Source organism: Haemorhous mexicanus, chromosome Z (genome assembly GCF_027477595.1).
Source record: "Haemorhous mexicanus isolate bHaeMex1 chromosome Z, bHaeMex1.pri, whole genome shotgun sequence".
Lineage (NCBI taxonomy): Eukaryota > Metazoa > Chordata > Aves > Passeriformes > Fringillidae > Haemorhous > Haemorhous mexicanus.
In genome coordinates this window covers 63,694,498-63,719,956 of record NC_082381.1, presented here as the reverse complement: position 1 = coordinate 63,719,956, position 25,459 = coordinate 63,694,498, and the positions used below count along the sequence as shown (strand labels likewise).

The 25,459-nt window shown below is 42.8% G+C and overlaps 2 protein-coding genes across 3 annotated transcripts; both read right to left on the bottom strand.

Annotated features, from left to right (window-relative positions):
- Nucleotides 1-1,519: 1,519 nt before the first annotated feature.
- Nucleotides 1,520-11,708, bottom strand: TMEM174 (transmembrane protein 174). Its single transcript, XM_059874213.1, has 2 exons — nt 4,886-11,708; nt 1,520-3,475 (listed from the first exon to the last, which is right to left on the bottom strand). The coding sequence occupies exons 1-2, from the start codon at nt 5,578-5,580 to the stop codon at nt 3,373-3,375; spliced, it is 798 nt and encodes a 265-aa protein (XP_059730196.1). The 5' UTR covers nt 5,581-11,708; the 3' UTR covers nt 1,520-3,372.
- A 212-nt stretch (nt 11,709-11,920) lies between these two features.
- TMEM171 (transmembrane protein 171) lies at nt 11,921-25,243 on the bottom strand. Of its 2 annotated transcripts, XM_059874210.1 has the most exons (6): nt 25,133-25,243; nt 24,660-24,843; nt 21,315-21,443; nt 20,151-20,844; nt 18,960-19,098; nt 11,921-12,308 (listed from the first exon to the last, which is right to left on the bottom strand). In XM_059874210.1, the coding sequence occupies exons 4-6, from the start codon at nt 20,779-20,781 to the stop codon at nt 12,080-12,082; spliced, it is 999 nt and encodes a 332-aa protein (XP_059730193.1). In that variant the 5' UTR covers nt 20,782-20,844; nt 21,315-21,443; nt 24,660-24,843; nt 25,133-25,243; the 3' UTR covers nt 11,921-12,079. The 2 variants fall into 2 exon arrangements, with proteins under 2 accessions (XP_059730193.1, XP_059730194.1); XM_059874211.1 differs by lacking the exon at nt 21,315-21,443.
- Nucleotides 25,244-25,459: the final 216 nt, after the last annotated feature.

Sequence of the window (25,459 nt, the reverse complement as noted above, 5' to 3'; positions counted from 1 at the left end):
TATCACTATGACTAGAATGCAAGACACCTTAAACTATTAAACCCCTAATATTCTGCAGGTTTGCAAAGTGGGAGAATGCAATTTTGCTCAAAGAGCACCATCTTGAATTAAAAATGGATTGAGCAAAATCTCAAATACAGTCTTCCAGGTGCTTTCTGAAGTTACATCAGTATAATCTAGAAGGGCTGTGACAGTTCACCTTGGTTGAAGGCCAAAAAGATTTGTTCTATCAATCATCATAGGGCAGAAAGAATTCCTAATGCTAAGAAGTGAGTTCATGTGATGGTTATATATCACAGTAAAAACAAACAAACAAACCTCCAAAATCCAAACAAACAACGAAAACACACACACACACTCAGCAACCCCCCAACGCTGTAAGTTAAAAAGACTTAAAACAGAAAAAAAGAATGAAAGTAGAAGGTGGAAGGAAGAGAAGGAAGTAAAAGCCTTTATAGGACCTGTGTCTGTTCTTAAAATTGATGATCAGCACACAGTACAGCAAGGAACTGTCACCACCCTGGAGTTTCTCAAGACTCCCATAGAATTCAGCCAGAATTAATCTGACGGGTCAAGATAATTTCAATACAGCTATTTAAACTTAATATCCTCTTCAAAAAGAAACCCAGGAGGGGTTTCTTCCCCTCTTTATTGGTTTCTCCCAATTCTTTACAATGAATATAGTGCAGCTGGAAGTAAACTTTAAAAGCAATATGGAGTCCACAGTGCACCTTCGGAGTTTCTGAGTTTTCTTCCATTTACTCTGTCAGTATTATTTGATGTAATAAAAATAAAGGTATTATTACCTCATGAAACTTATGCCGGAGGAGGGGATGGGGGGTGGGAAGAAGGAGGGAAGAGCAGCAGAAAAAAAATCTATGGGTCTGACTGAAGGAATTTTCTTGTGGTGGGGGAGGGTGACTGGGCAGAAATTTTGACCCTAGTCCTGCAATTGGATCCATCAAGCCTGACCTCTGTGCTACTGCAGTGCTTGCTGGATTCAGCACAACTATGTGCTAAATTCAGGGCTCTGTACATCTGGAACTACCTGGGGATTTGGGACCATCCAGTTTCCTGCTGTGGAGGGAGGATGAACTCACCTCTGTGTAAATCCCAGAAAAGGAGCACTTCCATAAGAGAAACCTGCATTTATTTTTAGATCCTCTGTTCTCTCACTCAATCCCATAGAGATATGCTGAACACAGCATGTCTCCCCTTCTCCAGCTACACGTGCCTCCCCTTCTCCAACTACCTGCTAACACCAGGCCATCGCTGCTGAAAAATAGTGTGTTCCATATTTCTCTAATGAGAAAAACCTCATACAAAGTTTGCAGTCACTGTTCAGTAGCTGCTGCTGCAGTTGCTAATCCAGCTTTGAGTCTGTTTAAATGTTGCATCCCAGACATGACCTCTGTCAGTGTCTTGTCCATCACTGTGGAGCACAGTGGCTGTTTTGTGCCCACCGCCTTCCCCCCGCCCCCGCCCCCCCCCCCCCCCCCCAGATGCTTTATTTCTTGGCAACCTCTAAGGGTACAGGACAGGGAGGTGTGCACCTGCAGGTCCATACAGCTGGACAATGTTCTGAATACACATGTCCATCCAGAGCTATGTCTCCTGATTGCTAGAGGAGCTGCACAGAAACTCCGAGACTTCCAGCTGTCAGGTACATCAGGTTGGTGTGCAACTGCCTGTGCTCAAATGCCAAGCTTCTCCAGCTTCCAGGAATGAGATCAATCACAGGTGGATGAAATCTGGCAAGAGCCAAGAGAGCTGCATTGACAAGTAAGAGAAAGTTGATGCATTCCATAATGCATGCCTGCTTTCAGCTGTTCTGTGCCAGGAGACTGACCCACAGGCACACCAGCAGTGCCCCGCTTGGTTACTTTGGACAGTGACCATTGCCCTCCAGGGCATTTTGTGTGGTGCCCACTCCAGCAGGTGAGAGCTGAGATCAGCTTTTGCTTTGCTGGACATGAGCAAACCTAATGGGATCATTGCAGGGAAATTCTGGCTTGTTGCACTTCTAGGAACATTCAAAAGTAGAACCTTAAATATATGTGGAAAAATAAATTAAAAATGTAGGGACTCATGGCATTGTCATTGCTCTGAGGTTTTTGGATCTTCATTCTGGACTGCAAAATTTCAGAGCTAATACATTTCATCTTTTGTTAAATACAGCTGTAAATATATTTCACAGAATCACAGAATATTGTTAATTGAAAGGGACCTACAAGGATCATCAAGTCCAAATCTTAAGGGAATGGCTCATACGGGGATCAAACCCATAGTCTGGGTGTTCAGCAACACCATTCTCTAATCAAGTGAGCTTATCTCAAATTGTTGTGGATTCAATGCATGGAACCAAGCTGAACTTGAACAAGAAAGTTCACTACAGCCCACAGTTGCCTAAGTACTCTGGGGGCAACCTGCAGCCTGGGTTGTGTGCCTAAAACCACATTCAACTCAGAGGTGTTTCGCCCTCCCACAGAGTGGGGTGCAACAGCTGTGACTGTTGAAGTCCTTAACAGTGGTAGGATCACACATCTCTGTTGAGGCTTCAGAAAGATGCCATTTTCTTTAGTGACATTAACTTCATACTTATTAGGACTCCTGGTGGGAGACTGTGCTTTGCCTCCCATCAGGTGGGGAAGGGAACTGAATTTGATGCATGCAGGATGTCTTAGAAATCTATGTAAAAGTTGTCATAAGTCACTATTTGTTTTCTCTGTTCTGAGATGCTGTGGCTCAAGCAGGATGCTCCAAAAAAATGCCTACAGGACTGGGTTGTGCAACAGGACTGGCTGTCTAGGTAAAGCAAGCTGAGAAAGTCTAATCTGTAGACTGGACTTATTAATGAGTAAGCTCTTCTAAAGAATCAGACAAAATTAAGACATAAAATGCAAGATGATGCATTTTCTTAAATGGATCAGACACTTGAGCACTTTTGAAGTTTCCCAAGCAATCAAGAATGAAAATACATCAAGAAAAAATCGAGTATTTTCTAAAGATGCTGAATGTCCAGGAGCAATCATGATCTTCCACAAACATCTTGTGTATTCACAGCTCTCCCTGGTTTCAGCAAGTCTGAAAATCAAGCTTCTTTTTGGGGAATCCTAATATGGATTTGGATCCTTGAGTTTAATAGCTTTGCTATTAATAGTTTAGCCATTGAATAATTAATAGCTCTGCAATTAAGCTGCATTGCAAAGGGCTAATGAATTTTGACAGAGAAAAAGGAATACCTTCAGTGATACTGTGTATGAATATCAAGAACTTGCTCACACTGTCTTATCACACAAGTGTTTAAAGAAAAGATTTTCTGGGATTCTTGCTAGCATCTCTTAGGATTGTTGTCTCTTGTCCATGATGATTTTATAAAGAAAAAGGGTATATTTCCTCGTAACGTGGAGGTGGCAAGTTATTACAGGCATAGTCTTCCAGCAGTCCTTCTGGTTCATCAGAACTGTCTTCTGACCTGAAAAGGGGAAGAGGAGTAGATACAAAAAGAATTTACCAGAGTATTCATGTAATTTCAGTGTTTTATCCTCCCAGCTTTATCTGGGAAAAGTACTCCCCGGCTTATGGAGAAAATGCTACGAGATGAAGTCTTACTGAGATTCAGCTGTTTGCTGTGGTTTTTCATGAAGTTTAGAAGTGTCAGGAGGTGACCTTTGTCTCCACCCTGCCTATGCCTGTCACTCATATTTGCTGAGGACAATGGATCAGTCAGAAGTTTTTCAAAAATACTTTGATAAATGAACTAACAGTGACTTGGGCTTCAGAAAGAATATAATTATGAGTAATTCCTATAATTTGAATATTCTTCCTTGGAGGAAAGAACTATATAAAATTATTTTGTGTACAATTTGAGCAGCTCCATACTGCTGTGCATCATGACTGATATTGTTTATGTCTCAAAACTAGGAAAAGAGGAAGGGCTGGAAGACTATTACAGTGGGAGAGCAGCATGTTGTGATCAGGTGTATTTAGGAGGGAGAGCATCTGGTACCAGACTGATTCTTGCATTGTTACAGAAATGCTGTTTGTGTGCTGACTCATGTGCTGTGATTGTGTTTGAGTGGAAGCCTCTGGCTCGACATGATGCCTTTTCCTGGTCTTAAAAATGGAGAGCCAGACACACTAAGGGCCAAGGTACTTAGTAAGGATCCTTATGGTGCACCACTTCACCAAGGTGGGATGCACCCCAGTGCACCCCCACAATAGATGGTGTATACAATTTATAGACCTTACAAATCAGCATATCTAACAGGGGTGCCCCAATGGGAGGCCTGGATGAATGGTGTGATATTCCCCCATCAGTGGAATTCCCCTGGATGGGCCAAATCTCTAGTTCACAGGATGTATTCTAGAGAGGACCTTTGTTTCCCAAGACAGTGTAGGGTTTTCTGGACTCCTTCCACAAGGCCTTTGGGTGTTTGGTCTCCTGGCCTAACAGAATACTAGGGCTATGCTAAGTTATCAGACTTAAGGAATTATATATATAAATATATATATATATATAAAAGGTATATAAAATAAAAGGCAAAAAATCATCTTGCTATCATACACATAATAACCAAAAGGTGGCAAGATAAACATAAGAAAACCTCAACAAAAGGAAGCACATATATGTTAAAAAGTAACAAGATGTTTCATTTACTGAAAATCAAAAGGCATTTATAAGAGAATTTAAATTGTATAAAAACACTTTGTAGGAAAAGTATGTTTCCTCACTCAAGAAAAATTCCTAACAAAGACCAAACAAAGTCTGAGAAGGATAATACCCTGGACGAGCTGTAGTTTCATACGAAAACCACACATTGTACTTAAAACATTCAGAAGCCTGTGTCTGTCCAAACACACTAAGGCATTTCAGAAGATGTACCTCTGATTCCTGGAATTCTCTGCAGGATAAGCAGTGTAGTTCTCATCTCCAGTAAAAGCCAGGTTGTCCAGGGCGTAGGCAGGGCAGAAGTGAGGAGAACCCGAGGTGAGAACTGGCGAGGTGCTGGCGGGAGCAGCACCGCAGCAGCTGAGCACTGGGTGAAGGTAGCCGGGACTGACGGCAGCGCCTTCCTGGGACGGGTACGGCGGAGGGATGTACTGTACCACTGTGGCACCATGGAAAGTTATAGGCTGGTTAATGCCAGTGAAGACAAAGGACTGTCCACTTGCAGCCTGGTCAAGTTCCGACGTATTTTCCTCTCTTTCTTTACAGGGCTTGCATGTAAGCATGTTAAATTTACAAACAGCAATCAGAATAAAAGTCACCCCGACAGACAGCAGAATAGGCCCTAGTAACTGAGTCCACTCCAGGTGAGTAATGCCATCATATTTTATCCATCCCATCACAGTGAAAGTGATCCCCACCAGTCCCAAAAACACACCTGAAAAGAGCAGAGTGGTGCCAGCTTTATCCCCATCTGACACCAGGGCATCAGATCTGTTTGGCTGGCAAGGAGTGACAGAAAAAACATTCAAGGAAAAATCTTCTACATTGTTGTTGTTTCGCTCCATTACTGAGTATAATGTATCTTCTCCTTCAAGAGAAAGGGGTTTGTAAAGGACTTGGCAGAGCATTTAAAGTCGAAGGTTCAGGTTAGTTATAGAAGAACTTTGTGTGTGTATGGTTAACAGAGTCCATCATGTGAAAGAATAAACTTTGCTTGAAAGAACAAAGGTCTGGGAAGTGAAGCCTGAAACCATCACTAAAGATTTCTTGAATTACCACTATCACTTCCGAAATGGATTCACCCCTGCATGACTGCCTGTCTCCATATGTTTCTTCTTCATTAATTCAGCACCTATTATACTGGGCTCATTCTGGATAGCAGAAAAATCAAGCTGAAGCTATTGCAGCTTTTCTTTGGCCCCAGCTAGTTGATGCATCCAACATATGGACAGCATATGTTTAGTCAACAGCAGTGAAGAGATCCTTGCTCTCCACTTCCTGCTCAATTTTCTGCAGGAAAATTCTACATGGCCATTGCTAGGAATGCTTTTCCATGCTCTGAAGCGTGACATTTATAGTCATGCCTGGACCTCTGTTGCAGCTCATTTTGCAGTTCATGGTTTAAAAAAATATCCAAGTACGCTTTCTGATATTTTTCTGGGGCAACCAGCAGGTGGAGAGGAAGTGGCCACAGAATGGTGAGTGCTCAGAAGCCTGGGAGAACTGTTGGCTGTGGAAGAAACCTTATTTCAAGACTGCCATAGCTTTCCAGCTGGTTGAAGTAGTAAAATTACCCTATAATTTCCCCTTAGTTCTAGACATTTTTTGTTGTAGGTTTTAAGGTTTATAGAGAATAATGCCCAAGTACCCCGAAAAGCACAACACTGCAGGAAAGAGAAAGCATCTCCTGTAACACTAAACTTGACAGAGTGAGGAATCTTATCCCATACTCACAGGTACCTAGGGATACTTCTTCATATCACAATGAACTGTTCTGCTGAACTCATGTCTCATATATTAAACAGACAGATTATTGAATTTTGAAATTTTCTGTTTCCTAACAGTTTCTGACTAAAGTAATTGCTGTTGAAAGGTTCTGGTAGAATGTCTTTGTGTAATTCCTTAAGGAGGAAAAATCTCCAACTACTCTGCCTGTTTTGACTAGCATGGCAGGGTACTACACAGAGGACATTGATTACTGCTCAGGCAGTAGAACACATAATGCTATTTCCTGCTACCAGCAGCTCTGGGGAAGCAAGCTTATCCTGAGATTTGTAATATTAGAAATAGCTCTAGAACTAGAAAATTTACCTTTAAGACTGTTTCTTCAAAGTCAGTAAATGTGCCTTTAGTCTACTGTGCATTCACATCACACTGTGTGACAACAGCTCTTTCCTGGAAAGGGTTATTGACCAAATTTGGCACCTTTAGAACTGATGCTGTATGCAATTGCAGATGTCTTTCTCAAGTTTTAGTGCATAGACCTTGAGGAATATTAGTGCTGATTTTCAGGAAAAAAAAAAAGCTGTGAAGCTTCCAAATGCAGCATTATTAAGTCACCCCTGTTACCCAGGGTGTTAACAGATTTTCTGACAAATACATTCAAGATCAGCCTTTCCCACAACACTACATCTGGTCAGGATTCTCTGCACCTCTTGAGCAAACAGACCAGTCTTGCAATGCAGTGGTTTATACGATGACAACTAAACTAGAAAGTGCTGAAATACTAGATAAACTGTCCTTGCACTGGTAATTATAGCCAAAGTCTAAATCACCTTTACCCTTACATTTGTTAAACTTAATGGAATGAACTGTTACTGCTCTTTACAAGTCAGGTTTTTCCATACTATGAATCATCCTTGCCACTGCTGAATCTTTCAGGCTTTCCAACATCCTTTTAAAAGCAGCACTATATTATAATAGCTGTCTAGCTAATAGTTTATACAGATGTAGTGTCACCTTGCTCCTTTCATTCATTCAAGAACTCTGCAACTGCTATTTGCAATGGGATCGTGCTGGAGCACTTCCTCAATCCCACAGAGTGGTCCTTAGATCCTGTCTGGAATCAGAATTTTCCAGGTTGGCATTGTGTCATCCCACAGCCGTCTCTTTTCCTGGGGTCTAGGACATGACTTCATGAGCAAGGGCACAGTAGAGCTGAAGAACACAGTATTCTTTTTCTCTTTTTTTCCTTCCAAACCTACACGCCACTTGAACTTTTAAAATAGGATGGAAAACTCTCTAAACTAAAATTACTCCTTTCCCTGTAAACAGTTCCCTCTCTGTAAGATAGTTTCCTCTATGCATCCCCATATTTCTCCAATTATTTGCCCAGAGAATGGTAATGCTGCAGTCAGGCAGCTGTCAAGGTCTTAAGAGATTAGTGGTCACACTGATTTTTTTAAGACCAGTGCTTTTCTTTGCAAATAAGTGTGTGTTCTGGGGACTCACTTAAAAATGTCAACATACTAAACTCATCCCTATTACCTGGTATGACTCCTAAGCAAAAGAGTTTTGTGAAACCAAGGAAAATTGGTCAGTGCGGTTTTTTAGAATGAGTGCTGTTTTCAGATCTCAATACAGTTTTGTTCTCATCTGCTTCAGACCTTACCCTTGAAAACAAGCACTGCTTTGCTTTCTGTTCCTCCACCTAATTTTCTATTACCAGTGCAGACTTCCCCTGCAGCGCTTGCTGCTGGAAGCACGTGCTCTGCACCCCCTCAGTTCTCTAACGTGTTTAAGAGTCATCCTAGTGAACATTGACAGGCTATCACTTAACCCTTTTTTCTTCTCCTTGTGTTACCTATTTTTACACAGTTGTTCACATCATCAGGCTCTTGTAGGAAGGTCTGGTCTTACACACCAGTTATATAAGCAGGGACTTAGTCAAAGAACATGTGAAAGAAGCTGCACAATACACGGTACTGCACATTGACCAGTTTTAAAATAAGTAAGTACAAATTATCAGTCCATAATTTAGGGAGATTAAGGAGTCAGTGGTTTGAGTTAGTGGGACCTTTTCCTACAGAAAGGTGTCTTTAGAGGAAAACAGGAATTACATGTGTAAGAGCAGTACATGTAGAACCACTGTGAGTGGGCCTTTCACCCCTGAACTACTGCACTGCCAGCCTCAAAGCACAAATAAATTGTGAGGAGCAGGTTCAGCCAGCTGTCCACAACCGCATTTACCAGCAAGGTGGTTTTATATGCTCTGGAAAATGTTGTCTTTTGAGCAGACACACCAAAATGAAGGGTATTCCACGACTAAGTGTTAAGATACATGCATATGTGATAGATGGGGGAGCACTGAAATCCGGCATGTTCAGTGCAGAATGTGGGGGTATTGGCACTACAAGTCATGACTCTGAAGAGATAGGATGGAAAAGGGATAAATTAATCCAGCAACACTAACCACAAAGGGCAAAGATGGGGTGGGTGTAATCACCCTCTTGTGATAGGAAGCGCTGCTATCGCAAAAACATAGCAACATTGAAAAACCCTGTGCAATCTCAGTTTTTCAGATGAGTTAACTGTTCATTTTTTTAGCTGCTGTTGATGTAGGAAGAAGGAATTTTCCTAGAGAAAAGGTATTCATTTATATTTTTGTGAATCCCTCATAGGCAAAGGATTGCAGTGTTGCAGTTAGAAGCAGAGCAGTGTCAGTGCAGGCGGCAAGGAAAAAAGACCTTCACTTAGAGAGGGCAAGCAACCCTTACCTCCCACTTTGCCTGTGTAAGTAAGTGTGAATCAGTAACCAACTTGATTTGCTCACTAGCATTTGTATGTCAAACACTTAAGCTAACCTTAGAGTAGAAAGAGGGTTATAGCACCATTAGCGGGACAGTAAAGTATCTCACTTCCTCAATAAAAATGCTATTCTGTATTATTTTAAGCTACTTTTATAGTTTTACAAGGTGTTGCTTCCTTTCTAATACGGACATTTCACTCCTACTCCCCACATGAAAAATTCCTCCTTCTACTGCCATTCACCCAGAGGCAGCCTTCAGTGGTGAGGGCAGACTTGCTAGCCTCTTACTCACATTTTTCTGACCTTGCTGCAACAGATTTCAACAGCAGTCGGCAAATACTGTTGCACCGGCTATGTTAACTACTTCAGTGCTGAGCAGCTTATGGAGAACATCCACTGAGTTTTCAAGTAATGATTTTCTAAGTCAAAAACAGAAGATGCTAATACAGCTGTAAACAGATCTATTTCCTAAGCATCTTCTCAAAATCATAGAGAGATAAATTCAATCCTTGTTTTCAGTGGTAACACCAATCCTTCTCAGGATGCTGAATCTGAAGTCAGGTCAGTAGCTTTCTGAACCATGTGAAGACAGTTTTTTTAGAAATAAAGTGATCCACATCAAAGACGCTGCAGTAGATTATCAAAATACAATAACCTTGAAGGAAAACAAGATGATGTTTCTGTTACAGATAACTCAGATGAATCAACATATTCTGCTTGATTTGCCTGGTCTCTTGGGTACATCTTGGGAACAACCAACTGAGCAAATTGAAGGCAGAAGAAAAGGTTGATACTTTTTCAGTTTACCACCAGATGCAACTGATTTTTTATTTTTTTTTAAGATGGTGAAATATTTCCAGATTTGTGAAAACACATTTTGATAGTTAGCCTTTTCAGAAAATGAGTGTTCTAAACAACAGGATGAAGCTAACATGGGCTTTGTTGCATGGAATACTTCCAGTAAAATACCCCAGCTTTGTTCTTGTTATATGATAGAAGGATAATTTGAGAGAGAAACAGGCTCCTTAGACACTTGCAAAACTATGTATGCATGAATCATGCATGGCAGTGGGCCCCACTGTTTAAACAGTAGGAGCAAAAGCTTAAAAAAATAATCACAAAGATGGCAAACTACAGCCTGTACTATAGATTGCGTATAAGGAGAAACATCCTTGAAAAGCTAACTAGGTGAAGAGAGGACAAAATGCCTACTGGCTTTTGTGGATTCCCTTTCTTCATACAGACATTTCCAATGGCTGAGTCATGCCAGTTTAATCAGCTCCTACATAGTAAATCCCCCTCTGTTTGCTCATTACTCTGCATGCATAAGCCCCTCAGCTCTACTGCTGGCTAAATATACTTCCCCCCTGGCTGGTTTGTTTTTGTGTGGCTGCACAAAGAGCTGTCCTGGTGTAACTGAGGGAATGGCACAGAATTGGAAATAAATGGCAAATGCAGGAGCTCCTGAACATCTCTCTAAAGCAGTCAGCAGGCGAGAGGCACGTTCACAGCAAGATGACAAAAAGGCAATCACCTTTCCCTAGGCACAGGAGGGAATTTAAATTCTTAATTCATAGTCTGACATCCTGTACAGTCAAGTTCTCTGAAATTCAGCATAGTAGATGACAAGTGGAGATGCAACTGAGGTCCCAAGGCACACATCTGTTCAGAGACACAGCTGAACAATTCAGAGATCACTCTTGCAAAAAGTTTTTAATGCTGGCAAATTCACCAGGCTGAACCAAGCTGAACCAAGCCCAAAGCATAGCCCTGCCACTTTTCTGGGCACCGAATCCAACCTGTTTTCCTCAAACAGCAATCAGAGCAAAACAACTTCAGAGCATTGTAGGATGTCAAAGATAGCAGCAACTCAGTTCTTCCTAATTATCTTTAGCTACTACAAGCTAATCCTTCAGTTTGGGAACAGGTGCAAACAAACACAAAACAGAATTAGAACCTTCACCCTGAAGGCAGGCCACTACCACTACCCTAGGGCTGCAGCAGAATGGAAGTGCTAAGAGGGTTGTATTTCTGAAGGGTTTGTCAAGTGTTATGTCAGCTAAAAAGATTTGTTGCATGGGTTTCCACGAAACTGCCTCTCCTGCAGCTGCTGATAAATAATGTCTGCACCTCAAAGATACCATTGCTTTGTGGCACTCACTCTCACACTCCTTGTATAATCCATAAATAATGATATAAAATGGCAAAATAATCCCCTTGAAACCAGTGGTTACCAGAGTTAAACCGTTAGCCTATTATCTATCCTCAGGGCTGCCTTTGGGCTCTTAATTGCAGCTAAAACTGATTTTCCTAGGGATTATACTTACATAAGGACCAGAGATAGCCTAAATATGGAGTGTTTGTTACCAGGCAGACCAAAAGGTAACCATTGAAGCTCTGCGTAGCATCTTTGGCATCTTCACAGCAACCTTAACATCCTTATATGTGAATGCTCCTCAAGTACTTGTAAAGGCCATAACTTTGCAAATAAGTATTTTCCACAAAAGTCATGCAAAAATAAAAATAAAACCACTTCCTAATTATTTCTTTCTTTGAAGCTCCAAACAAATTTAATTAAAATAATCAAAAAAGTTGGTTCCTACTTTTTCTCTTATAAAAAGAACAGCTATAAATAGAAACTGAAGCTGTAACAGAACAAGATGAGCATTTAATGTTCTTGCAGTGGACTCCCTTTAGACTACTTTAGCAGAGGCCCAGCCTTCTCTAGTATTTCTTGAAATCCAAGTTCATTGTTTATTCTTCCTGATGAAAAATTAGACACAGCCAACAATATTGCTTTTATTACAAAATGTAAATAAATTCAAAAATTGTAAATCTTTGTGTACATTATATTAAAAAATAAGTGAACTGTCAGTCCTTTACGAGCTGGTGTCAGATGTGGTTAAGGAAACAGATGAAAAAGATAAAGAAGAAGATGGTGAATATTCATTATTTGTTATTGATGCTTTCTCTTCATATTTTGGTGGTGATTCAGAAGAAAGGTATAGCATTGGTAAAATATCTGAAGGTGAGCTGCTTCCAGAAATTGAATATATGGATTCATAGTCTCTAACAGCAACTGTTCTTTCATCATCAGCAAGCTGTGCTCTATAAAACACAAAACTATGTGTTAGCATAATTCATTTATCTACAGTGAGTGAAATTTGACTTGATTTATATAAACATGCACACACTTCCTAAAAATCCCTGAAGCAAAGAACTTGCATAAGCATTAAGATTTCATTCTGTGGGCTACATTATGACTCTTCATATGAAAAGTCTATAATTTCAGAGGGGAAGGGCAAAACAAGCTTTCTTCTAACCTTTCAGATCACCAGTCACCCTCACAGCCTGGCTTATGGGTATTAGCTGCTTTTGGCTGTGCTGTTTCACAATCTTACTAAATCTTCTGATCCCTAGCTCCTAATGTACCTTCCCTTTTGTAGTGTATCATATACACAGTCCCCTTCCTTTATGAAAGACAGTTACTAGACTTAGAACTGCATCCAAAAAAAAAAAAAATTACAATCTCTAGCCTTTTGAGATCTTGCATGAAAGGCAATCAAACTTTTACTAGCAATCCATGGCAGACTGAACATGACCAGATTGCAAAGTTCCCAGTGACATTCAAGGTGAACAGTCAAGTACTCCCTGTCCTCCTCTAACCATCATAACTGGATCAAAATTGGTTGAACCCACATTATTCTTGTACTTTGCCCATCTCACCCTGGAGCTGACTGTCAGCATATTGCTTCAGCTGCTTCCCAAGGAAAGGGAAGGCCTGCTTGCTCCTCGTGATTCACTCCCAGAGCTAACTCATACATCTGTATCCATATAAATACTGAGTGAGGAGCACAAATACAGAGCACAGTCACTTCATCTTCTATTGTGTTACTGGTCTGTGAGGGTTTTCAAAAGAGAGGGAAATACTACAAGACAAATGCTGAGGTGCTATGTAACAGATTGCAGGAAAAAACCAATTCTGGGATGAGACCACGACTCAGCTTACTAACAGCCCTCTCATCCAGCACAGGCTGCAGCACAGTGTTTGCTGACAGAACACTGAGCAATGGATTGAAGAAGCAAATCACCTTTGTCCAGTAGTCACCAACATATGAAAAGTGTATCCCCCGCCATATCTGGGATCCTCAACCACGGCAGTGTTATGAACAACAAGGCCATTGCTTCTCTTCTATGAAAGTGCTCAGCAAGCAACTTGCACAAGTCAAGATGCCCTAACTGCCAACAAGTGCTGAGCCATGAGAGAGCAGGATTGAGTGAAACACCCAGCAGTGGTATCAACTCAGCAGGTCTCTGTGAGGATGCTGGGAAGCACGGGAGGGCACCAGCTGGAGCATCCCCATCCGAAAACACCACAGGGCAAGGTCAGGCATTCTGGGTTCTGTATCCAAGCCTGAGGTGTTTTATCCACTCCACTAGATATTATCCCAACAAACTGCCTCTTTGTGTAAGAGGCAGTGTGTAAGAGACAAAGAAATCCACACAAGCATTAAACCATATCCACTTGATTTTCCAACAGTTCCAGGGATGGTGACTCCATCACTTCTCCTGAGCAGTCTGTTCCAATGCTTTACAAACCTTCCCCCCAAAAAAGCCCATCCTAATAGCTAAGATAAACCTTTCCTGGCACAGCTTTAGGGCATTTCCTCCTGTCAGCCACTTGTTATCTAGCAAAAGAGGCCAATCCCCATCTTGCCACAACCTTCTTTCCAGCAACTGAAGAGAACAATAAGGTCAACCCTCTTTTTCTCCTGACTGAAAAACTCCAGCTCCCTCAGCAACTCCTCACATGACTTGTGCTTCAGATCCTTCACCAGCTGTGCTGATCTTCTTTTGACACACTCCAGAACCTCAGTTTCTTTCTCATCAAGAAGGACTCAAAACTGAACCACAGAATCATAGAATACCCTATAAGTTAGAAAGGATGTTGAAGATCATCTATTTTCAACCTCCCATGCCTTGGGCAGAGACATCTTTCACTAGACCAGGTTGCTCAGAACCCCATCTAATCTGGCATTAAACACTTCTACAGATGGGACATCCACAACTTCTCTGGGCAAGCTGTTTCAGTGTCTAACCACTGTTACAGCAATGAAATCATTCCTAGTATCAACTCTAAAATTTCTTTCAGTTTGAAACCAATCCCCTTATCCTGTCATGACATGCTCTTTGTAAAAAGGCCCTCTCGTTCTTGTAGGCTCCCCTCAGGTATTGCAAGGTTGCAATTAGTTCACTCTGAAGCCTTGTCTTTTACAGGCTGAACAATCCTAATTCTCTTAGCCTGTCCTAACAGGAGAGGTACTGCAGACCTCTGTCATCTTGTTGGCCTCTTCTGCAACAGTTCCATGTCCTTTCTGTGCTGATGCAGCACTGCTGGTGGGGTCAGCAGAGCAGAGGGGCAGAATCCCCTCCCTGCCCCGCTGCCCACACTGCTCTAGATGCAGCCCAGGACACGTGTGGCTCTCTGGGCTGTGAGTACCCATGGCTGGTTCATGTCCAGCCTCTCAGCCACCAGCACGCTCAAGTCCTTCTGGGCAGGGCTGCTGTGATCTGTGCATCCCCAGCCTGTGCTGGTACTGGGGCTGCTCTGAGCCAGGTGCAGCACCTTGCACTTGGTCTTGTTAAAACACATAGATTACCACAGACCCAGCTCTCCATCTTGTCCAGGTCCCTCTGGATAGCATCCCATACTTCAAACCTGACAACTACACCACTCAACTTGGTGTCATCTGCAAATCCATTTGTATATGTTATTAATAAGATATTAAATAACACTGGTCTGAATATGGACCCCTGAGGGACTTCTCACTGAAGTTCACTGGGTCTCTGACCACCACCCTCTGGATGTGACTGTCAAACCGATTCCTCATCCACCAAACAGTCCACCCACTGAGTCCATCTCTCTTCAGTCAAGAGAGAAGGATGTTGTGGGGGACTGTGCCAAAGGCTTTACAGTAAAATGACAGATAAATGACATTTGTAACCCTTCCCTTGTCCACTGATGCCATCACCCCATCACAGAAGGCCACGGGCTTGATCAGGCAGGATCTGCCCTTGGTGCAATTGTGCTGTCAGTCCTGAATCACCTCCGTGTCCCATATGTGCACAGCTCTAGGGGCATCTGTTCTGTGATATTCCCAGGCTGGGGTGGGGCTGATAGGTCAGTATTTCTCAGTATTCCTCCTTTCTACCCTTCTTAAAGGTGGGTACAATGTTTTCACCTTTTTCCGGTCACCTGGGATTTGCCCTGACTGCAGTGACTTTTTAAATATCAGGCAGGATGGCTTGGCAACTACGTATGTCTGACATCTACTGACAATTCCCTCAGGACTCTGGGATGCAGATCATCAGGTCCCACAGACTTAAGTACATTCCAGTTCCTCAGACAGCCATTAACCTGATCTTCTCTTACAGTGGGAGGGACTTTGCTCCCTCAGTCCCCATCCTGCTGTCCATCCACCCCTGAATGGGAGGAGAGGTTGCCATTCAAAACAGAAGTAAAAAAGTTGTTGAGTACCTTGGCCTTCTCATTCACTGTCACCACTTTTCCAGCATTGTTTAACCGGGGGATATCCTTTCTTTGACCTCCCATTTCTGGTTAAAGTACTGTAACTGGTTAATGTAATGTAATGTAGAAGCCCTTCCAGTTTTTCTTTGTGTCCCATGCCAAGTTCAGTTCCAGTTTTGCCTTGGCATTCCTCACGGTCTCCCTACACAACTGTGCTTCATCTCTAAACTCTCCCTAGGTCACCTGTCCTGGTTTCGTTCCTTTAACTTTGACCACCAACTCCTACTGAGCCATGCTGGTCTCACCCTCCTTGTCTGATTTCTCGCTCCTGGCGATTGCCAGCTCTCATGCTCTGTGGAAGAGCTGCCTAAAGATCTGCCAGCTCTCTTCTACTCCCTTGTCCTGAGGGCAGTCTGTCAGGGGATCCCACTGACTGGATTCCCAAAGGACTGGAAGTCTACTTTCCTGAAGTTCAAGAGCTAAGCTTTTACTCCTTACTTAACCCCTATCCTTCAGAGCTGCACACTCCACCAGTGCATGATCCCTGAAGCCCAGGCTGCCTCCAGCCCTGGTGTCCCAGTTAGCTCACTTGCACTGGTGACCAGCAGATCCTGTACCACATTCCCTCTGGCAGGGCTGTCTGTCACCTGGCTCAGGAAGTTATCCTCCACGCATTCCAGGAGTCTCCTGGATTGCCAGAGCCCTCCAAACTGCTTTCCCAAGAGCTGCTGGGGTGGCTGAGTTGCCCTGCAGGACACGACCCTCGAGCACAATGCCTCCTGTGCTGGAGCAGTAAGGTTTGGTCAGTGGGCTCCCCTTGGTCAGGCGGCTGTAGCAGACCCCAGCCAAAGGTCCCCTTTGCTGCCTCGGTCTCTGACTCCTACCCACAGCTTTCTACCTGCTCATGGGTATTCTTCAGAGATAGCGCTTCACACTCAATCCACCTCTTGCTGTAAAGAGCAATCCCTCTGTCTCTACTTCTTTTCCTCCCTCTTCTGAACAGCCTGTAGCTATTAAAACTCACACTCCAGAAACAGGATTCATCCCACAAAGTTTCAGGAATGGCAACAAAGTCATAGCCTTCCAGCAGCACAGTGCATTACAATTGCTTCAGTTTGTTGCCCATGCTGTGTGCATTGGTATAAAGGCACCTTAGCTGAGATGCTGGCCACGCTGCCTTCTTAGAGGAACATCCCTTAGTTCCTTTGAGATAGCTCTCCAGTGTTTTCCTCCTGGCTTCTGTTACCTTAGAAGCCCTTGCCTCAATTGCGAAAGACTGCAAGCGTGCACCAGTGTGGCCAGCAGACTCCAGATTGAGAAGCAGAGGACCCCTGCAAGCATCTTGTTCTTCTAATCTTTGCCTCCCATCCCACAGTTTGCCAGAACAAGCCACTTACTGTCCCCCTCCCCTTGAACAGAGGATTTAGACACCCTGGTCCCACTGGCCACACTACTGTTGATATGGATGCAACTGGCTGCCTTGGTCACCTGGGCACACTGATGGCTCATGTTTAGCTGGTGTTGACCACCATTCCCAAGTACTTTCCTGCCAGACAACTTTCCACACACTCATCACCAACAGCAGTGATGGTGCTTCCAACTGTTACCAAAACAGTCATATTTCTGTAAAAGGTCTACGCAGCAGTAGGGGAAGATGTTGGAAAAGTCTTTTAACTTTAGCGCAATAAATGTACTATCCCTATATTCATGGTTAATGCTTAGTTTTGTTCCATACAGTGCTTAGTACAAATACAGAAACTATTGTGGTCTTGTGTTAATTCCCTACATCTCTGACTATTAAGTCTTACTCCAGTTAATGCTTCCTTATATCAGTGACTAATACGTAGTAGCTGATATCTTAGTTTTGAGAAAAAGGACTGTATGCCAGAGCAAAGAACAGTAAGAGAAGTACATTATGACCTGATGACTGATTTGAGACACTCTCAAGGAGAAAAGATTCATCAGAAGATCTGGAACCATGTACAAACAAGTCCATGGAAATAGTTAGCATATATATATATATAATATATATATATATTCAGGAAATGTGATGTGTATGTATTAGTTTCAGGAATATAACCAGGTCGGTTAGATTACTGAGCAAACATGTTATGTGGAGAATTACCCATGCCACAAGCACTGCTAATAACTAATGCCGGCTTTGTAACCTAATAATTAGTCGGAGATTTATTTCCCAGTTTCCAGTAACACAATGTTGCACGCACAGTCTTGTGAACTAAAGTAATTAAATAATAGTCCAACAGAACTTACTGACTCACAGCTGAAACCCAGGGTGATGTAGGACCTGTCTAAAGATATTAAATCAAGTCACTTCTGAATAATTAAGGGCCTGAAAATAAGTTAGGGACTCTTGACACGTGACATCTAGCTCTGACTTCTAGTATCTGGCCCTTGCAGTGACCTCTTTTACCCTCAAGTTAGCAGCCTCCTGGTGGTAACCCAGAGGGGATAAACAACCCTTCAAGTTCCTGTGGCACAGGCAAGACTTTGGTAAGTAGGCAGCTCTTCCTCCCCGAGTCTGGCGGTGTCAGTATCAGGCAATTCTGTTATAATCCATGTATGTAAGGAATGCCTGCAAGGGTAAGGTACAACATCTTGAAATGAAACTGGCTTTGCAGCCTCCCTTATCAGCACGCTGGAGCCTTCTGTGACATCAAGGAATCCTTTAATCTCAAGACATGGCCACAGCAGAAACAAGGTCGACCAGCACCCCAGGTCTCACTTCCTCAAGGCAGAGATAAGGGATACAGGAGAACTGAACACATTGGCAGACAAAGCAACGTCCCCAAGGTCTGTGGCTAGGTGTCATAAAATACTTGCAGCTGTTTCTACAGAGGCTCCTAAAATCTGGCAATATGCCTATCATGTCACTATCACACTGCTGTCAGTGGCATCCTCTCTTGGACAATCTGTGGAAGAAATCTACTATGGGGCATTGATTTAAGAACTTCTGAAGTTCTTTCCAGTAATAAAAAAAAAAAAAAAAAATTTAATCCACATAAAGGCACTGCACTTTGTAGTTCCCCTAGTGTACAACAGTATTTAAATGCCAATTCAAGTAAAGTATCTGAAGTAAGTTGAGTTATGCAATAGTAAACTTTGTCATGCCTAGTAGTTAATTCACAATGATTATATAAGAACAGGGTCTTGGATACCTAAAGAATTCTTGAATAGCTCAGATTTCTAAAGTCAGAGATGAACAGTCTTACCGATCACTGAAGATAAAGTGGTATGGTGGTGGATTTTCACTTGTAGGCAAAACACTTGACATAAAATGAGTCACAGCTGGTGACATAGGGTCAGCAAAATAAGGAGGTGGTGGGGGTGGGAATACCATCACAGCATCACCTAGGGGAAGGAACACCAGTTACCACCTCTGAAGAACTGAGCACCTCTGGTTATATTAACAGCATCCTATAATTTTTACTTGCCTAGCTTTTAAGATAAACAAACCCACATACAGAATTGATGCATTCTAGGCTGTTGGAGTAGGTTGGAGGTACATTCGAAACCTAAATAATCCCAAAATAAAGATGCAGCATATTTATAAATTAAGGATTTAATTTAGACAATACAGCTGACAAGGGGGAGTGTTTATCTAGCTAAAAACCACGAATATGGTTAGCTGTCTACAAGAAGCCAAAGTGCAAAACAAACAGTTACTGTTGAAATGTTTTAAGGGTAGGAAAGTATTTAGTTTCCCTCCCAAAAATAAAATAAGTCATTCTAAGTTTCTCCATAAGTACTGCAGTGCTGTAAAAGAAGTCATTAATGGCTCTGAGAACTGATTTTGAGCGCTGTGACAGTTTCTCTACAAAGATACTTGTAGTTCAAGGCATGCTAACCAAGCCTATTGATACACAGTTCACTACAACAATATATCATACAGCAAAAAAATCTACCAATTTCCACTTTGTAACTAGAGAGTTTAAAACTCGTAATTATATCTCTTACTGATTAAGGATATGGCCACAATTTAAAAAATGCAGTACATTGGTTACAAATCAGAATCTTCTGTTGAAGGGGTCAGAGCTCAAGGCTAAAACATATCTTAAATATAGTCACAGAAGTCTCCTCTGCAGTGTCAATTAGACAGTTTGAGAAGAGAATTGGGGTTAGATTCATTTGTGTCAGGTTATGTTGCTTTACAGAGTCAGACCTTACTTTTTATGCCAAAGAGAGATTTTCTGCTTTTTGACAGAGGTAACTGAACTGACCATACAGAAAGCAGATGAGACAAAGTAACATTATTCTATTTTGGCTGTCCTGACATGGCAGAACTGACGCACTTAGAGCTCACACTAAGTAATAAAAATAAATAAGTTATACCCAGACATAAATTATTAGTTGAAAAAAACTCCACTAATTCCCAGTGTAAAGTTCTAACATTTTTTACTCACCTACTGTAACCTGAAAAGATTCAGGGCTCTGAGGATGTTCTTCACTTTCACAGGATTCTTGGCTGAGATTTAAGTTTTGCTTCTTTTTAACATGAGCTATCACGAAGAAACACAACCCAGTGAGCACAATCAAAGGTCCCAAGATTTGAAGTGACAGGAATCCACAGCCCTGGAGGTCTATGTCAGAAGTGCCAGTGTGGTTGAGCTGTATCGTATGCCAGCCAGGGCTGCAACCAGGAACCCAAATGCCCAGGATGCTAATTAACATTCCACTAGTTAAAAACAGGAATCCAAATATGAGAAACTGGGCAAACTGACAGTTCCCACGACAAAAAACAAGGCTGTACACCTGCTCATTTTGCAATTGTCTTTGTCTTATATACATCCTGGCCCTTGATCGCGCCAGTAAAACACAAATCAGTCCAGTTACAGCCAGCACTGGCCCAGCAGCCTTAAGGAGCTCATTACAGTCACTGAAGCTTCCAGATGGACATGACTGGAGAATAAAGACTGAAAGAAGGAATCCAGCACAGAGCAACACAGCTCCAAAAACAAAAAGGAAAAAAATAAGTTTCCCATGTTGTCCATTACTTCCTTCACCTCCTGGTGCAGGAACAGCCACTGGATACATTACAACAGAATCTCCTCAGGCAGATGAGTTGTTAGAAATAAATGGCAGCAAACTACAGTAGATCTGTGAACATGAAAATACACAAACTGAAAGAAGAAAACAACCCAGCAAGATTAGCCACATTATATTTCTTACTCTCAAATTTGTCACTCAGCCTTTATTGTGTATGTTTCTGTACTTTCTGTTTGCAGTACCTCCACTATGGATTACAGGGCCTACTCAGGTTTGCTGATGTTAAACGCCAACGGAAAGACAGAACTTGCTTTACAGGTCAACTTAAACACATTGTAACTGCTGTTGCACAGCTAAATTAATTGTTTCTTTAGAGAAACAGTCTTATGATCAACGGGACCTTACCTTGAAAGATTGAATATTTGGAACAAGGACAAGTTAGCTTTCCCCATGAAAAGAAAAAGCTACAGGAAATTTCTGTGCTGAACTGCAGGAAGTGACAGCTTGTGAGCGATACTATGTTGATGCAAATAAGCAATGACTACTGGACTTCTAAACCAAGTAAACCTTCTATTACATACCTTCTCAAAGCTTATAAATTTTGCTTCTCTTTCCACAGGCAAAGAGAAGCCATCTGCTTCTCTCATTAAATGAGCTTCCTGTCCAACACTACTGCAAAAGCAAATACTGAGATGATTTTTGGTTCCGTTCTGAAATAACAAAACAAAAAAAGAAACTTTCTAAAGACCAGTTCAAGTCTCACTGATTTCATAGTTAGAGTTGGTAAGCATAAGTGCTCCTACATTTCCTCTCAACTCCCCCTACTTCTGAGAACATTCTCATAAATTATCTGAGCTGGCTCAGGTTTCCCAACTTACTAAGTGTACATAGCTGAGTAAAACACCTCTGAAACACACATATACGAAAATAAACGCCAGCAAAACCTGTTTTCAGACACAACTGTCTTGAGGTACTTTTCTGCTGAGGCACATTAACCATTGTAACACCAATGCTCTACAGAGAGCCCTGAATCCTTTCTTCCCAGTTCCCTGTAGGGAAGAAAACATGGTCTTAAATACAAGCAAATTAAAACAAAATAAAATAATGTGAAGGCAAAAAGAAAAAAAATTAAATTCAAATATATATCCATTACAAAGAAAAGTCTAGAGACTTGTCCCCCTGACTCCAACACAGTGCCTGCTTCTCTTCCACCAATCTTGTTGTTATGAGATTAAGCTAAAACACACATTAGAAATTAAGCATGTACACATTTTCTTCATTCTTTCAGGCTCAAAGAAGGAATATTCAGAACAGTCTGTTGTGGCTTTGAAGACGAAAGCCATAGATTTTACGCTGGAAAAATCCAATGGAGGACTAATTTCCATTTATACTACCATGAAATTTTATCAGAAAACAAAGCAAGACTAAAATTATTTCCTGTGTTTCAAGAAAAAGTATTTTAACAAAGAGGCAAGTATTTTATTGCCTATGTGCTTGAAATACTGCCACTAGATCTCATATCTTCATAGGCATACTGATGTAAAGGAATTTTCCCTTCATATTAAACTCAAGTCTGAAAGCAGACATGAAAATAACAGCTCAGAAACCATTATAACATAGTCCAGTAGTGTAGAAGCTGTTAAGTATGACGGGAAGAGGGAATTGGAAACATAGCTTATAAAGAAGTCTGGTTATAAGCTCAAATCATGTAGTTCTTTACCTTTTTGTAAGTCAGGCCTATGCCAGGTATATAGAACAGGAAATAACTTCACAATTCCTTGTCATTTTTCTGTGTAACATTTGTATTACAACTTTCATATTATGGACAACTCCACTAAAAAAATACTTCCACTACAATCCTTCTTGAGCCTTCAAAGTTCACATTTTCCAAGATTTCCACTGCAAACACCAGGGCTATGAATTTACTCACTCTGAATCTTATGAAATTTGATAGCTTCATGCAGACATTATGAATTCAGGAAGAGAATTAAAAGGAAAGCATTGTAACAATTAAAACACTACTGCCCCTCTGTTTTATCCTTCCCAGAGTAGGTTCCATTCCCCCTCTTCTTGCTGTTGCTTGCAAAAGCACACAAATAATTTAATGCAGAAGTTTCAGGTCTAGTCTGTGTTATTTCAAAAACTACATATTCTGTCAGTTGTAGTCCACAACGGAAATCCCATTAGAATTTATGAGTCATCCTTTTAAAGGACTCAAATTTCTCCCTTTCTGCACCTAGGCTTCCAAGTTTTGAACCACTACTGGGAAGTTGCCATTGCCACTGTGCAATTCCTTTGGTGATATTTTATTTTTTTCCCCAGGTTTCAAATAAAACCATGACTCCTTATTAGTCAAGCTGCTTGTAAGGAAAAATGCTCTCAAATTCATTCAGTTTAACTTCCATATAAAAACATTAATGCCTCCTCATGTCTGAATTTTCTTCTTTGTTCATATCTGCTTCTGTACCCACACCATCTTCTTCATTAAATCCCAGTTTCCACCTGGACTGGACTCTTAACTTAGCATTCAGAGACACTCATCCATGAGTGCAGCTGGTTAAACAAAATTGTAATGTGCAACCTTCATTCCAACACTCTTCCCTCCCCATGGTGTTTTTAACCACTTATTTGAAGAGCTAGTGGGAAATGCCCAAGAGGATGTACTTCCAGTTTTCTACTTTTAAGAAACAAAACTACAAGCAGTAACAAGTTCTGAGATGCCAAATGTGTGCATCTTGGTCTCTTATGTACCTGACAGTGCTCTTATCTCACAGAACATAAGACTCAGATATCATAAAAGATTTCAGGATTTAGACAGTGTGCATTAAGATTCCTATGCTGTGAGTGGATGCCACAGGAATTCTGCCTATAGGGGTCAAGAAAATTATTTTTTTCAGTTTACAGTATAGGAAGAGTAATGTTGTGCAGTTATTTATGATCATTGCAGGTGGGGCAGGAGCCACCTGGAGAAGTACGGGAAAGCAGCTGCAGTAGGAAATTCCAGAAAGTGGGATGAATCCTGCCACTCTCCAGAGATATGTGCACCAGGGATCTTTCTTAGCACAAATCAGGGATTCTGACTGTGCCAGACAGAACTGCATTCTGCAATTCATGTCCCTGCAAGACAGGGACAAGAGAAAAGCAGCTACACTGAAAGATGGTCCACAAATGTCCCTCACTCACTTCATCAGGAATAATACTGACACCACAGTCAGACAGAAGGACCCCAAAAGTCTGTTTAAACAGCAAGGAGCTTGCATGGCATTGACTGGATGCCATTCAGGCAACTAGGACAGCACCTAGATTAAAAAATGAGCTCTGAAGGGTCCCATGCTTGTTGGTGGGATGCTTTTTACATGACACACTAGAGGCACACAAGAGCTATGGCAGAGCAGCTCCTGTATTCGGGAGAAAGCAGAGAGATACTGCTAACACCAAAGCTGATGTTTTTCAAACAGGTAACACATGACAGACCAGTTTCCAGAAATTCACAGGAAGGGCAACCCCAGTGGGCTGATATATCTCAAAGCAGGAAAAGGCACAAGACAAAAAGATTAACAGATCTATGACCATAGGACAGGCCATGGTGACCATCAGGGACATGCAGGGCTCCAAAAGATACCTAAAGCCATCCTGTCCCAGTTTCCTGAGGCTAGCTTGGAGCATTAAGCCAGGCAATTTAACAGACAAGCAATTAAGCTCTACTCCATTTAGGAAAAGCAGCATTCCATGGCACACCCCTCCTCATGCACCAGCCCACTAGGCAGAGTCTATTCTAAGTCACTTGGCCTTCTTAGTCACAGTAAGATTTTCAAGAAGATGAACTATGCCCGAAAAGCCGCCATGCATCATGTCGGAGCAAGGAGCGATGCAGGGCAACCTCTCCATCACCTCCCCGTGACGGAGCAGCACCTGAACCTCCTCACCTGTGCCGTCCCAAGCTGCACGCCAGCCTCAGCCACCGGGGTACCGCACGCCAGAATGACTGCAGAATCCCTTCAGAGATATTCCATCCCCCTTCAGGGATGGCGTAGAGGTTGCAGAGGGGAAGCAGTGTGGGTTCTCCAGGGAGAAGACAGGACACTTAACCCCGGATAATTCCCGCACACACTGTGATAAGAGGGAAAACACGGGAATGGCGGCGGCTGCGAGGAGACGCGGCGCGACCCCGCCCGCGGCGGCGGCGGCGGCCCCTCGCGGGGGCAGCCGGAGGACGAGCCGCCCGCCCGGGCCGCTCCCGACCCCCGCGGGACCGGCCGGGGGCCGCCCGCCCGCTCGCTCGCTCTCTCTCGCTGCCTCCCTCGCTCCCTCCCGCCCCGCCACGGCACGGCTGCACAGCCGCAGAGCCCCGCGGCCAGAAAGCGCGGTCGCCGAAGGGCTCCAGGCACCCAGCCCTTACCTAGCGGCGGAACGAAGGACACAGCAGCGCGGCAGGCGCCGCTATTTAAGCACCTGCGGCCGGCGGCACAGGACAGGGCCGGGCCAGGCCCAGCCCCGGGCGAGCGTGGCGGCACCGCCCCCATGCCCAGCGCCCCGCCCGGCGAGGCCCGGCCCGGCCTGCCCGCGGCTCCCGGTGGCCCCGGGCGGGGTGGCTGCGTGGCTGCCCCGCTGGGAGATCGCCGAGCTGCTGTCCGTGTCGGTGTCGGTGCAGTTCGCAGGGCACGGCTGTGGCACGCAACTCTGGAGTCGGCTTTACGTGGCCAAAGTCAAGTGGGCCCCTGAAATA